Source organism: Cricetulus griseus, chromosome 2, assembly GCF_003668045.3.
Source record: "Cricetulus griseus strain 17A/GY chromosome 2, alternate assembly CriGri-PICRH-1.0, whole genome shotgun sequence".
NCBI classification, from domain to species: Eukaryota; Metazoa; Chordata; class Mammalia; order Rodentia; family Cricetidae; genus Cricetulus; species Cricetulus griseus.
In genome coordinates this window covers 375015316-375029896 of record NC_048595.1, presented here as the reverse complement: position 1 = coordinate 375029896, position 14581 = coordinate 375015316, and the positions used below count along the sequence as shown (strand labels likewise).

At 49.0% G+C, this 14581-nt stretch overlaps 1 protein-coding gene across 2 annotated transcripts; it reads left to right on the top strand.

The window, feature by feature from the left end:
* Positions 1-1009: 1009 nt before the first annotated feature.
* Txn2 (thioredoxin 2) lies at positions 1010-14185 on the top strand. Of its 2 annotated transcripts, XM_027403919.2 has the most exons (5): positions 1010-1158; positions 2015-2277; positions 5082-5205; positions 13388-13508; positions 13996-14185. In XM_027403919.2, exons 2-4 carry the CDS (start codon positions 2015-2017, stop codon positions 13499-13501), a joined length of 501 nt encoding a protein of 166 aa, XP_027259720.1. In that variant the 5' UTR covers positions 1010-1158; the 3' UTR covers positions 13502-13508; positions 13996-14185. The 2 variants fall into 2 exon arrangements, with proteins under 2 accessions (XP_027259720.1, XP_027259719.1); XM_027403918.2 differs by having other exon boundaries at positions 13388-14185.
* Positions 14186-14581: the final 396 nt, after the last annotated feature.

The following is a 14581-nucleotide window of genomic DNA, read 5'->3' as shown; positions in this document are numbered from 1 at the left end:
GAGTAACAACTGTTATTCTTTTGTTTAAAAAGAAGAAAAGAGAAATATTGAGACAGACATAAGACTATAAGTTTATTATAAGCACAAGTTCCTACTCTGAGAAAGCATAGACTAGAGAAAGCATAGACACTGTAAGGTGCTATGAAGGGTTACAAAGCAAGCACTAGACAGAAGAAAGCAAAACTATTCAGAAGACATGATGGGCAGGTGCTCTAAGTACTGAGAGACAAAAGTTCAACATGAGCAAAGGTGTGGAAGAGGATATGAGCAGCAATGTGTTCCCAGAACCGTAGTATGTAGGAATAGGGTACTTAGACCTCAGTCACTCAAGCCAGTGGAAATGGAGAAAAGCCCCAGGCCCAAGCTTCACAGACGACACTTCACCTTGGGTCTCAAAGGCAAGCCCACTTCCCCAATAATTCCAAAAAGAAGGTTGACGGTTTAGAAGCACCACCAGCCCTTAGGGACAATGACGTTGGGCAGACAAAGCCAGGACAACAAAACAATCCCTTGATGCCCACGTAGGGATGTGTGTGTGTGTGTGTGTGTGTGTCGGGGGTATGTCTCAAGTATTCCCTATGTAGTCAAGGATGACTTTGAAGTCCTGAACCCTCCACCCAGTTTACGTGATACTGAGAATCGAACCCAGGCTTCATGCGTGCGAGGCAAGCGCTCTACCAATTGAGCCACAACCCCAGCCCGGGACAACCTTCCTTTAAACACTAAGTTTCTGCGGAACAGAGCGTGCTTCCCCGGTATTAAGTTGAACACAACATGCCAACCCTTTCCCGAACCACAAGATTCAGGGATGGGCGGTGCCAACAGGGTTCAACGCCCCAGAGATTTGTTCCAAAGCCACTCCTTCCTCTCCGCCCTCCCTCCAACTGCTCTCCCTCTCTCTCACTGGTCCCACCCCTCTTCCGGTCCTTCCTCCAGGAACCCATTCCTTCCGTTCTCCCCCCATCACCCGCCCCCGAACCTTTTTCCGTTATCCTCATTGGTGGAAAATACTGAACCGCCCCCAAGTTGCGAAGATACGCCGTCCGGGTAGTCTTTCCCGGAAATGACGCTAGTCCCGCCCCTGAGGAAGTGACAACAGAGTGCCCTTGACGGGCAGGCCGGCTGGGCTGTACGTCCCTCCGCTCTAGCTGCCGGGAGGTAGGAGCCCCGCGGGGTGGGCTGGGCGGCGCGGGTGGCGCGCTGCTGTGCAAGCCGGCCACAAGCGGAGGGAAGACCCGAGAGGGAGGATCTGGTCTCGGCAGCCGCACGACCTGTGCTCCCGGTCTCTCGTTTCCCTCCGTACACACATCCCCCCTTCTCTGTGGTACCCCATGCCTGGGTTCCCATGCTTCTTAGTTCCTCCTTCCGTAGTTGGGATTCTTCTTTGCTTATCCCTTTTCCCTCCTTAATTTCCCATGGAAACGCATTTTAAAAGAGCGATCGATAGAGTAAAGATTCTACAGATGCCTTGGGTTCCAATTAACTGTCCTTTTAAAACTGGGCTACTTTGGGCATGTCACTTAACCTACCTGAGGCCTGGGTCGTCCTGAATGTGAACGGTGTTAAAACAGTTTCTTCAGAATTGATCTGGGAGAACCAGTCATGAAACACACTTAAGCTTTGTTCCTCCTTCCATCAACCTTTTATAATTCCGCCTAAGCCTTGGTTTCTTTTTTTGGCTGTCAGCCTAGTTTCTGTCTTCTAACACATCTATTCTGTGATCCTCATTCCTCACTCACCTCTAGATATATTGTGGTTGGGGTGTGGAGGTTTTAGAGACAGGGTTTTACTATATAACCCAACTGACCTTGATTTATATTCTCCTGCCTCAGCCTCCCAAATGAGGGCAGGAATGACAAGTCCTGGCCCTCAAAAATTATATTACAGTATTTCCATGCATTTTGCTTCTCACTCTGCATGTTGCCAACACGTCAGTACTTTGAAATACTTTGTTTTCCTGATATGTTGACTTTCTGTTGTGTAGCCCAGCTCTTCCTGCTTCTTTCCCTCACAGATGGCTCAGCGGCTTCTCTTGAGGAGGTTCCTGACCTCAGCCATCCCCAGGAAGCCCCCTCAGAGTGGGTGGACTTCCCTCACCTCTAGAGCCCTGCAGACACCACAGTACAATCCTGGTGGTCTGACAGGAACATTCGGCCCAGCCCGAACATTATACACAACCAGAGTCTGCTCAACAACCTTTAATGTCCAGGATGGACCTGACTTTCAAGACAGAGTTGTCAACAGTGAAACACCAGTTGTTGTGGATTTTCATGCACAGTGAGTACTGGGGGCAGTGAGAGACAGGGGGTCTTACATCGCCCATCAGTGCCCACTGTTGCTCACAGCCTTGTTCAATGCTTCTCATTCATACACCCATTATGAAAACTTTTGAGACCCAGTACCTACCCTTAAGAAGCATGCAGTGAGCTGGGTGTGGTGACGCACGCCTTTAATGCCAGCACTTGGGAGGCAGAGGCAGAGGCAGGCGGATCTCTGTGAGTTCGAGGCCAGCCTGGTCTCCAGAGTGAGTGCCAGGATAGGCTCCAAAGCTACACAGAGAAACCCTGTCTGGAAAAACCAAAAAAAAAAAAGGAAGAAGAAGCATGCAGTGGGGCTGGAGAGATGGCTCAGAGGTTGAGAGCACTGATTCCTCTTCCAGAGGTCCTGAGTTCAATTCCCAGCAACCACATGGTGGCTCACAACCATCTATGAGATCTGGTGCCCTCTGCTAGCATGCAAATGTATATGTAGGCAGAACCCTACATATGTAATAAAAATAAATAAATAAAAAAGAAGCGTGCAGTGTGGTAGGAGACCGATTTACAAATAGTCTGCAGAGCAGACCAGGATGAGTGCTGCATTGTGCCTCTGTCTTGTATCTCGATGCCTGAAAAGCTCATAGTCTTCTCCAGTGTGAAGTAACATTTTGTTTTAACAAAACTGTGGGAAGGGCTGGGCAAAATGTTATCAGTGCCACCATAGTGGGACCCAAGTGTGTATGGGGTGGGCAGGAGGTGTGTTGTCTCAGTACTGTAGGAGTGTGTTTCAGATAAACACCTGCATTTTAGCCTGCTTTTCATTTCCAGATCTTTAGAACTGGTTCAACCAAAAAAACCAACAGACCCCGTAGAACAAAGCATCCCAGAAGAAACTAGTGTGTCTGGTTAACATTTGGAGGTTTTCTAGACACATCTCACAGTCTCTTTGTTTCTTTTGTGGTCCTTTCTCTGACTCACCAAGTTACCTCAGACAGGCCAGTGGGTGTCCTTGTCATCTGAGATAAGGCCTTGCATGCTTATTTATGTTTATTTTCATTTTTTATGTTTATTTGTTGATTGAAATTTCTGAATGCAAGTTTTGGGGGTAAGGATGATGGGTTGAGACAGGTCTCACTGTGTAGCCCATGTCATAGGTCATACTTGAGCCTCTTTTGTCTCTACCTCCTACATATAAGAGATCGGACTGGCATGTGCCGGCTCATAGAAAAAGATAAAACAGAAGCTGGGCGGTGATAGTGCACGTCTGTAATCCCAACCCTCTGGAGGCAGAGGCAGGTGGATCTCTGTGAGTTCGAGGCCAGCCTGGTCTACAGAGTGAGTTCCAGGACAGCTGGAGCTGTTACACAGAGAAACCCTGTCTTAAGAAAAGGATAAAACAGGAGTTGACAGCCAGGGATCTGTGGGAGATAATTACTCCACCCTACTGCTATGGTGGAGGGCTTTTGAAAGGAATGTTCAATGAGCTAACCCTTTTTTCCCCTACAAGGTAGTTGATTGGGTGTTTCAGTGTAGTGATAGTTTGTTTATGATATAACAAATAAAACTTGCCTGAAGATGAGAAAAGCAAAGCAGCCAAGCCACTAAAGAGTTCTTATATCTACCAAGGCTCAGACCCTCCTCAGACTGCCTGAAGACTGCATTGGTTCCTGCCTTACATTCCTCTCTAGTGCTGGGATTAAAGGTGTGCAGCACCACCACCCAGCTTCTATGGCCAACTAGTGTGGCTGCTGGGATTAAAGGCATGTGCCACCACTGCCTGACCTCTATGAGCTGACTAATGTGGCTAGCTTTTGCACTCTGATCCTCAGGCAAGTTTTATTTGTTAGATCATAAACAAAATATCACTACAATTCAGGTTCGTTCACCTAGTGCCAGGCACATCTCTGGCACCATATACAGAGATGATAGCTGATAGCACAGTATCTGTCCTAGGAGAGCTCCCACTCCCCAGCCAAGGAGGGGTCACTCATGTCCATTACAATGTGATCCTCAGCAGGTGACACAGAGTAAGAAATCAGGGAGTCCTGGAGTGAGAGGGTTACACAGAGAAACCTTGTCAAAAAGAAAAAAAAAAAGAAAAAAGAAAAAAAAACCACTTAGGAGGCAGAGACAAATGGAGTTTGAGGCTAGCCTAGTGTACAAAGTGAGTTCCAGACTTAACAAGGGCTACATAGTGAGACTCTGTCTCAAACCACCACCCCTCCCCTAAAAAAGGAAAGAAAGAAAGATGCTTTTAGCAACCTTGAGGTGATCCTGGCCCAGCCATGTTCTTCCAGGCTTCAATATGTAGTCCAGGCTAGTCTCAAATTCCTATTCCTCTTTCTCCCTATCTTAGTTACTTTTTTGTTACTATGATAAAATACCCTAACAAAAGAAACTTAAGGGAGAAAAGGTTTGGCTCACAGTGCCAAATGCAGTCCATCGTGGCAGAGAAGTCACAGTGGCAAGGGCTTGAGGCAGCAGGACACCTCAGTTTATCTCATCAAGATCATCCATCCCCTACAGGTATGCCCAGAGATTCCTCTCCCTAGTTCATGGACTACATCACCCCCACCCCTGTGCCAGGCTGTGCTTGCCACCCTAGTGTCATCTTCAAGAACTCCACAGGCTGTGGTTTCTTTAGGGGATGCCTTCTCTGAAGGTTCTGTATATCCCTGAGAAGGTTGGCCTTCACATATCCCCCTGGTTTCGCTCCCTTCAGCTCTACCGTCAGAGTCCACGTGGACTCCAGGGTTGCTCTGGGGAGACAGGTGGAACAGCGAGCATTCTCAGGGCTGACTGTGTCCCTTCTCCCCTTCTGAGGTGGTGTGGTCCCTGTAAGATCCTAGGCCCGCGGTTAGAGAAGATGGTGGCCAAGCAACACGGGAAGGTGGTGATGGCCAAGGTGGACATTGATGACCACACGGACCTTGCCATCGAGTACGAGGTAGGTTTTGGCAGGGAGTTGCCTCAGGGAAGCCAAGGTGGCGATCACCCAATAGCCAGTAAGTGGCATGTCTGGTATTCTTCTAGCGCTCTTAGGAGGGAGGTCCCAGGCTTTGCACACATGGCTCCATTGATTCCCCTGACACCCCTCAGAAATGGGTTACATGGCCCAAAGCACTAGGGCATTCTCTGTTGTTGGTTTTTTGAAATAGGGTTTCATATAGCCTGAGCTGTCCTCAAACTCCTGACACTCCTGATTCTGCCATTCAGGTACTGAGATGTTAGAACTGTACCACCATGACTGGCTACCTGCCTCACATACAGCCAGCTGTTGCTTATGAGCCCTGGCAGACATGGAAGGCATTGGTGATTCTGGTAAGGGGACATCCTTGTCCCCAAATGTTTCTTGGTCTGTTGGAAGAAAACAGATGACAAGATGCTCACTGTAACCTGAAATGAAAAGTTGTGTGAGGAGAGGCACTGCCGGTTGGTTTGGGAGGAAGTGGACAGGACAGGGAAGGCTTTACATTCCAGAGCCTCGGACTCGAAGTGTGAGCAAATACACAGGGAGAAGGAAAGAACTGAGAGCAATGAGCACAAAGACCTGAATGGAGCCAGAAGTGGGGGGCTCACCCCTGCAGCCTAGAGACAGAGGCAGGAAGAATGCCACGAGTTCGAGGCCAGCCTGGTACATAGTGAGCCTTAGTCTCAGCACAAGAGCAACAAAAAGACAGGACAGAATTAGTTTGTTTGTGTAGGCATTCAGCTCCAAGAGGTTAAGAGCGGGTTCAATTCCCAGCACCCACCTGGCAGCTCACAAATGTCTGTAACTCCAGTCTCAGAGAATCAAACATCCTCTTCTGGCCCTTGATGACAAAATTCCCATACCCATTAAAAAAACAAAAAAAAACAAAAAAAAAAAAACTGGGTTTTGGTTTGGGGTTTTGTTTGTTTGTTTTTTCCAAAACATGGTTTCTCTGTGTAGCCCTAGCTGTCCTAGAACTCACTCTATAGATCAGGCTGGCCTCAAACCTGGAGATCTATCTGCCTCTGCCTTTCAAGTGCTGGGATTGAAGGATCCAACCAGCAAAATACATTTTTTTCTTTTTTTTTTTTTTTCCTTAAACTTTGTAGCAGGTGTTGGTGGCGCACGCCTTTAATCCGAGGCAGAGGCAGGAAGATCTCTGTGAGTTTGAGGCCAGCCTGGTCTACAGAGCGAGTTCCAGGACAACCTCCAAAGCAATATAGTGAAACCCTGTCTCAAAACACCAAAACAAAAAAAAAAACCTTTGAATCTTTGAGGGAGTGGGTGGTAAACACATGAGGCTTTGCAGGGCAGTTTGCAAGGCAGTGTCTGCTGCAGCAGCTCAGCTGTCTTTTAAGTACCCAGCCACAGGATAAACTAAAAGCTGTGGTATGTTCCAGTAGCTCTGTTTACAGACATGGACAGCAAGCAAGTGGAGTTTGGCCCAAGGGCCGTGGTCCACTTACTGCTTTCAGATATAGGCTCCCAGTACAGAGGCCTTGGCAGTCACAAATAAACACTTTGGCCTTTGGAGAGCTTCAGAGTTTCAGCTTGGGGACACTCAGCCTACAACATCTGTGTAAATCTCCAAACACTTGTGGGCACTGTGGAAGATGGGAACGGCCAGGACTGGGGACTTCTTTTGTTTTCCTTTTGGTTTTGTTCTATGATTTGGCCTTTTGAGGGAGAGCCTTCGGAAGCTCAGGATGGCCTTGGTGTCACCATGTAAGAATGACCTTGCATTTCTGATCCTCTGACACTTTCCAAGTGCCATGTTTCCGGGTGTGTGTCATCACATTGTCAGAGGACTGTCTTTTCTGAGGAGGTGACATGGGAGCAGAGCCTGAAAGGAGTAATGAGACAAGTGTGCAAGTCTCAGGAAAGAGCCACTGGGCTGGCCACAGACTCTACCCAGGAATGTGGGGCATCCTGTGGGCCTTGGACCATCACAGTTGAGGAAGGAGAGAGGCCCTTTGTAGCTGGGTGGCTGAGTGAAGGAAGAGCAAGGAGGGGGCTGGAGAGATGGCTCAGAGGTTAAGAGCACTGGCTGTTCTTTCAGAGGTCCTGAGTTCAATTCCCAGCACCCACATGATGGCTCACAACCACCTTGAATGAGATCTGGTGCCCTCTGCTGGAATGCAGGCAGAAGACTGTATACATAATAAATAAATAAAATCTTAAAAAAAAAAAAAATCCAAACTCACATATTTAAGAAAAAAAAAAGGAAGAGCAAGGATTGGGAAGGCCCCATGGCTGGGAAAGCAGACCAGGCTGGAGCAGGAGGTCCTAGGGAAGCTGTGCTGACAGTGACGTTATCACAGAGCCAAGGTCACACCTCACTGCCTGGGGGCCAGTCCTGGTTCACGGGTATGTTTGGTTTAAGAAAGGGGAAACCAGGTGTTGATACTCAAAACTCAGAAGGATTTGTGCAAGCCAAGCATAGTGGCACATGCTTGGAAGCCCAGCATTGGATCAGCCTGGGATAGATAGCAAGACCTTGTTTCCAAAAACATTCTTGTGAAAATCCACATCTTTGGAGTTCTTGAGACCCCCAAGGCCAGGGTAAACCTTTCCCTCCCTCTGGATGTAAGAGGCTGGGGTCGGGGTGGGGACTTCTTTCTCAGAGTTCGGGCACCCAGACTCAGTTACCCATCCTCTGACCAGAGCCCATGGGCAGTGTGAGACCTGCCGCCCATCCTTCAGCTGGATGGAAAGCAGGGTGGTTAGTCAGAGAAGTCAAGCTATGTGGGTCAGAGGAGAGGAAACAAACTGTGGGGAGACAGGGCCACTGATGACTGCTGCTGATACAAGGCATCCTTGAGACTTCATAAACTAGGTCGCTCAAGGGCATGGGTGGAGGGAGTTGCTGGGTTTTGTTTTGTGTTGTTTTTTTTTTTTTTTTTTTTTTTTTTTTGAGCCCTCCCACCAATTGCTCAATCAGAGGGGGCCTTCAACCTTTGAGACCCCCCTGACTTACTCACTGTATACCCCAGGCCTCAGCAGGTTCAAATGTGAATATGTGGCCTTGTGGTAGGAACTCAGGCCTGGAGCCAGGGTTAGCCTAAGACTTCCAGGCTGCCTCCTGGGACCTCCAGATGCAGTCATGTCAGCCTCCGCATCATGTCTTTGGCAGAGAGCTGCAGACTGTCCATGTATCAAGGCCTTGGAACTAGTAAGATACAAAGCACACTTCCACCAACATGGGTCCCACAGGTGACAAGTTCCCAGCAATAACTCCAGGGAATGGGATGGCATGAGTATGGACAGCTTATGGTGAGGCAGGAAGGTGAGGGGGTCCTCTGGGACCCTTGTCCTCCCCCTGCCCACCATCCACACAGTGCCCTGGTTACACAGAAAGGCATCCAGGCAGCAGCCTGCATATCCTCCTCTTGGCTTCCTTGTGTTGTCGAGCCCAGGGCGGGGGTGGGGAGTTGGAGGGGGTCACCGAGGGCCCAGGAATCCCAGCGAGATCATCCTGCCCTCTCCTTGCCATCCCTTCTCTCACACCTGTTCTTTCTAAAGAGAGTCCAAGAAGGAAGTTGCCACCAAGTGATTCCTCCTGGGAAGGGATCAAGTCTCCTGGGAACCTTCCTGTCAGTCCTCAAGCTGTCTTGACTCCCTCGTGCTTCTTCCATAGCCACTCTTGACTTCCACTGCACATGAAGGAGGGGGAGGGAAAGTCCTTGAGGTTTGGGGGTTGTCACTGACAACCCCTGCTCCTATTCTCCTATTCAGCTTAGGGGGTGCCCATCTCCTGACCACTGAGTCCTTACTAGTTCTTGGGGGCAAGAGGCAATAGAGAAGGAATGGGCCATCTGCTGTCCCCCGAGGCTTCTCTCTCAGCCTTACATTTGAAGGTGGGATCCTGACACAGCCGCTGCCACTGCTTGAGTGACTTGTCTAAAGCTTTTATTTAATTTTTTGAGACAGTGGTGGGGGGTATGTTCCAGACTGGTCCCAATCTCAATACATAGAAGAGCTGCCTTGAACTCCTTATCTTCCTGCCTCTGCTTATTGAGTATTGGGATTAGAGACATGTACCACCACTCCCGGTTTAAATTGGGATGGAGCCTGAAGCTTTCTGCGTGCTAAGCAAGCACTCTACCAACTGATCCATGTCTGCAACCTGATTTGGCTTTTTGATTTTCTTTTTTAGCATGTATACCCCAATAGACAAATCATTAACTGGTTTAAAATATATGGTATTTTAATCATTTCTAACTGCTCTGTTTGGAAATAAGTGCCTCTCAAACTTGAATATGAACTGGGTGGTTGTTTTGGTTTTTGTCATCACTGTATGTGTGTGCATGGGTCCACATGCCACAACACGTGTGGAGGTCAGAGGGCAACTTGTAGGAATTGGTTCTCTTTATTACGTGGGTTTCAGTGATTGAACTCAGTTATCAGGCTTCATGGCAGGTGCCTTTACCCACCAAAAGACCCCACTGGTCCTCCTGGAGTTTTCTTTTCTTTCCATTTTTTTTTTTTTAAAGATTTTATTTATTATGTATACAACATTCTGCTTCCATGTATATATGCACACCAGAAGAGGGCAGCAGATCTCATAATGGATGGTTGTGAGCCACCATGTGGTTGCTGGGAATTGAACTCAGGACCTCTGGAAGAGCAGTCGGTGCTCTTAACCTCTGAGCCATCTCTCCAGCCCCTTCCTTCCATTTTTTTTCATACGTGTGTAATGCATGGTCTTGCTTGTATGGGGGTCTGTGTGTACATGCCTGTACATCTATGTGGGGGCCCATGGTAGATGTTGGGAGTCATCTTTATCAATCTTCCGCCTATTCATTGAAGCGAGGTCTCAAACCTAGAGCTTGCTAGCCACATTGCTATAGGGATCCCCTGTCTCTGCCTTCTGAGGCTGAATCATACCACACCTACCTGGCTTTATGGAATTCTCAAAGCACAGACACTGGGGTGAGGGTATATAGCTCAGTGGGAAAGCTTGTACCTAGAGCATGCATGCCAAAAGCACTGGGTTTCTTCCTGAAGAAGATTATGACCCACAGCTCCAGGAAGGATTTAATTTCATAGTTTGTATACACACAAATGTGTTGTATTGGGTGCCTGTACAGGCTTAAAGTTGCTGTTGGGTCTTTCTTGCTTGCTTGCTCTCCATTTATTCATTGAGGCAGGTCTCTCAGTTGAGCACAGAGCTCACTGATCAGCTAGTTCAGCTAGCCCATTTGTGACAGAATTTTCTGCCTCAGGAACACTGAGAGTTTAGGCAGTCACCATACCCACCCAGCATTTACATGGGTGTTGGGGATCCAAACTCTGGTCTTCATATTTTCGTGGCATCAGAGCTATCTCCCCAGCCCCATATCTGAACATTTTTAGGGTAACATGCAGGAGTCATTTCTCTCCTTCTATCATGTGAATGCCATGGATTGAACTCGGGTCATTAAGATTGGTGGTAAGGGCCTTTACCCACTAAACCATCCTTCCAACCCTGTTTTGTTTGTTAAATGATGCTTTTTCTAATAACTCTAGCAGCCGAGCCCTTTTACAAGATATTTGGCATTTCTCATTTAAAGCATGAAGTATTTGAATGTTTCTCTGATGGCCTTTACCCTGCTGGGGTCTGGGTTCTCTCTGGCTCTGATCCTTCCCTCTCCAGCAGAAGCAAAGCCAGACAGACTTTGTTTCTTGTTTTGAATCTCTGCTTGACTTTGAGTCCTCTTGGAATAGGTGCTTTGAGCCTCAGTCTTCTCATCTCTAAAATGGTGGGGTAGGAGGGTTAGGATGTTGCTCAGTGACAGCAACCTAGGGACAGTAGTCTGTGACCTTCCCTGACACCTAAAAACACCACAGAGGTCACCAGCTTCCCGTGGTGTCTACCTGCCTTTGGTGGTTTCTTAGCCGTGTTGCTAGTGGGTGTGACAAGAGATGTCCCAGGTTGGTGGGGAGAGGCCTCATGAGCATTCACACTCCCCAGGTGGCTTCTTGGAGCAGGGTGGGCAGCATGTCTGAGTATGTCCTTTCCCTAACCCCTGATTCCTGTTGTCTTGTCAAAACTGGGGAGGAAGCCAGAATTGTTTGTGTCCCCATCATCTTCCCCCCCCCCCCCCCCGCCCTTTTGGCAGCAGATGGGGTGAGGGGTTGGTGTTGTTTTTTTGAGACAAGGTTTCTCTTTGTAACAGCCTGGCTGTCCTGGAACTCTCTCTAGACCAGGCTGGCCCCAAACTCACACATATCCACCTGCCTCTGCCTCCGGAGGCATGTGCCAATACCATCCAGCCCCCATTACCTTCCTAAGACCACATACAAGGGCCTGAGCAGTAGCAGTGATGGCCATGTTCTAAACACCAAGCCTCCTGGTTAAGGAGCAACAGACTTTGGCCTCCTGTCACAACCCAGATACCCCACAAGAAACAGGGTTCTGGGAGCCGTAGCTGTGTTTACATGTGTGTTGTTCAGATTTCTGAGAAAGCCCTCGACCAATAATAACCAAGACCTCAATCGTCATGGATACCAGCCTGATCTTTGTGTGTCCCAGCATGCACAGAAGCTTGCACACACAGCAGAACCTCCCAAGAGGGGGAAACTCCATCCATTCTGAGCTGTCTCCATGAGGGAGCCAAGAGGCCTGCCGAGAGCACCGGGACATGTCAAGGGAAGCTGCTTGATTTGTTTTTTTGGTGCTGGGATGGAACCCAGGCCTTGTGCCTGCTAGGCAAGTACTCTACCACTGAGCCACACCCTGAACCCTAGACCACATCTTAAAAATGGAGTATTTATTTTAAAGGGACGGAATGTCCACCAATGGAATGTTTCAGCCAAGTTAGTGGTTGAGCATAGCCAGCCTTAGGGTGTTGCAGTTTACTCATCAGCCACTAGATGGTGCAGGAACACTCCCAGTGGTGCTTTCTGGAGCCTGTTTTGCTGGTTCTGCCTTTTCCTGGAGAACCAGCCTGCTTCTGGGCTGTTAATACCACCACCCATGCCAGAGTCTGACAAGAACAGAGCCAGCAGGGAGGCTGTGAGGGGGACACTCATGGTCAGCCCAGTTCATGGTGCTGGCAATCCCTGGGCCACCTGCATCTCCAGGACCATCCTTAAAAAAGGTAGGAACTGTGTCCTCCATGCTAGGTTTTTACCATTGGGAGTGGCTGCAGGGCCTGTCACATAACACGTGAGGACTATATGAAGGGCCAAAGTGTCCTTCACTTCTCTTTTCCCCACTTTGGACATTATCTCAGTCTAGCCTCTGAGATGACTCATACCACAGCCCTCCAGCTATGGAAAGACCTAGTGGGTTTCTGTACATTGTTCTTGTTACTTTGTGGTTAACTTGTATGTAGATTAAACCTCGTTTATCTTAATCTGTTTATATAGGTTCTCAAATGCCAGCAAATACCAAGCATTGGGCAACTCACCATGCCAGGCACTCCAACCTCATCTATATGGGTTCCCAGAGCTGTGGAAGTAGTGCCTCATAGATGGGGAATGCCCCTTTGCCAGCCCTAATAAGCCTCGGATCACATATGGCTGTCTCCCTTCCATGATGTGCAGGGAGAGGCTGTGTGTGAATTTCTGGTCTGATACCATTAACTGAAGCTCACCAAAGTCATCCTCATGGGGTCAAGCTTCACCATACCCACTGTGCTGAATCTTCGAGTGTGTAACATGGCACTCCAATAGTCCATTAAAAGTACTCTTAGTGTCTCCGCTTACTGATGAAAGCTGAGGCTTAAGGTAATAAAGGGGTCACCAGGGTCACCCAGGACAGGAATGAGGTTATTTAGGGCAGCCAGTTCTGGAGCTTGCTTCCCTGACAACCACAGTGGAAGTCTGATGTTTGTCCCAAACATTCAGGGTAAACCATGCCATGCCCAGTATGCAGAGAAAGGCTGTGAGCTCAGAAAGCAGCCCTGTGTGCAGCTCACACCAGGTATTTTCATCTCATCATTCCAGCCAAACTGCTGGGCCAGTGAGTCGATCATGTGGTTCAAAGAGGAGGGTAGTGCTGGGAGCTTTCGATAGACAAAGCTCCAATGGGTGGGCCTCCAGGCCCTGCACCCAGTGAGAACCCCATCTCCTTGGCACAACCTGTGACTTTGGCCTTCTCCACGGAGGCTTGAGAAAGGTGCATGGGACACATTGACCTCCAAGTGATTTGCTCTGTGGTTCCCTCATCCAGGTGTCAGCTGTGCCTACAGTGCTGGCCATCAAGAATGGGGATGTGGTGGACAAGTTTGTGGGCATCAAGGATGAGGACCAGCTGGAAGCCTTCCTGAAGAAGCTGATTGGCTGACAAGCAGGAAAGAGTCCTGGCTGCCCTTGCTTTCTGGAGCCTCTTTGGGGAGGAGCCTAGTAGAACTCTCAGCCCTGAGCTATTATCCTTCCTGCCCTGCTCCCTCTGTTTTGTCCCTGTGGGTCCAGCCTTTGGCAAAAGCCGGCCTTTGGCAGCAGACCTCCAAACCTAGAAGCCACTGATGCTTCAGAGCCAGCCCTCAGCCAGGGTGGCATGCAGAGAAACAATGCTGCCGCTGGTGTGGGGGCTTCCTGTGCACCTCCTACTGTCTGCTCCTTCTAGGGCCCATCACTGTTCCCCTAGATGCTGGAAGAGCCTGGGCCAGTCTTTAGCCTGACTGCAGGCTCAGTCCTCATCCACAAGGTCCTCTGAGGCAGGAACCACCAGCCCTACCCTCCTGCCTCCAGCACTTTCCTCTCCTGCCAGTTTGAAAAGAAAAGGAAACCAGAGGCTGAACAAGTGAGAGTAATGTATACTTCTCTCATTTTTTGTAGGTCTATAATAAAGAACTTTATGTGACCCTTCTACCTCTTGCTATGAAGAACTGAGCCCACCCTACACCTTATAGCTGTCCATTCTCTCCCTTGTCCCCGCCCTGGGTTATCTGGGCCTTGATTCTGGTTCCCTGAGCAGGAGGAGGAGCTGTGAACAAGTCAGACCAATAAAACCAGGTTTGCACTGCCACCAGCTTCTGTTCTATGGGCACCGGGCACTCAGGGTAGATGGCTGTTCCTGGGCCCACTGCTGTCCCGGAGTCCTCTTGGATTGTCCACCCCTCTTGTGACTTCTGTGCCTGTCCAGCATGCTATCATACACATGCCCATGTCCCCTGAGGCCCAGACGGCATTGTGCTGTTTCACAAATGTGGATGTGGGCTTAAGGAATGCCAGCTGGGGGTTCTACCAAAAGTGGTTGTCTCAGAAACTTGGAGTCTGAGCCATGTGGTGGTGGTGGTGCACACCTTTAATCCCAGCACTTGGGAAGCAGAGGCAGGGGGATCTCTGTGAGTTTGAGGCCAGCCCAGTCTACAGAGTGAGTTCCAGGACAGCCTCCAAAGCTACAGAGAAACCCTGTCTCAAA

Bases quoted from the DNA above. Each gene is read 5' to 3' on its own strand.
- Txn2 (XM_027403919.2), top strand. From the start codon at position 2,015: ATGGCTCAGCGGCTTCTCTTGAGGAGGTTCCTGACCTCAGCCATCCCC. The intron at 2,278-5,081 runs GTGAGTACTGGG...TCCCCTTCTGAG, and splicing joins GTTGTGGATTTTCATGCACA to GTGGTGTGGTCCCTGTAAGA. The intron at 5,206-13,387 runs GTAGGTTTTGGC...TCCCTCATCCAG, and splicing joins ACCTTGCCATCGAGTACGAG to GTGTCAGCTGTGCCTACAGT.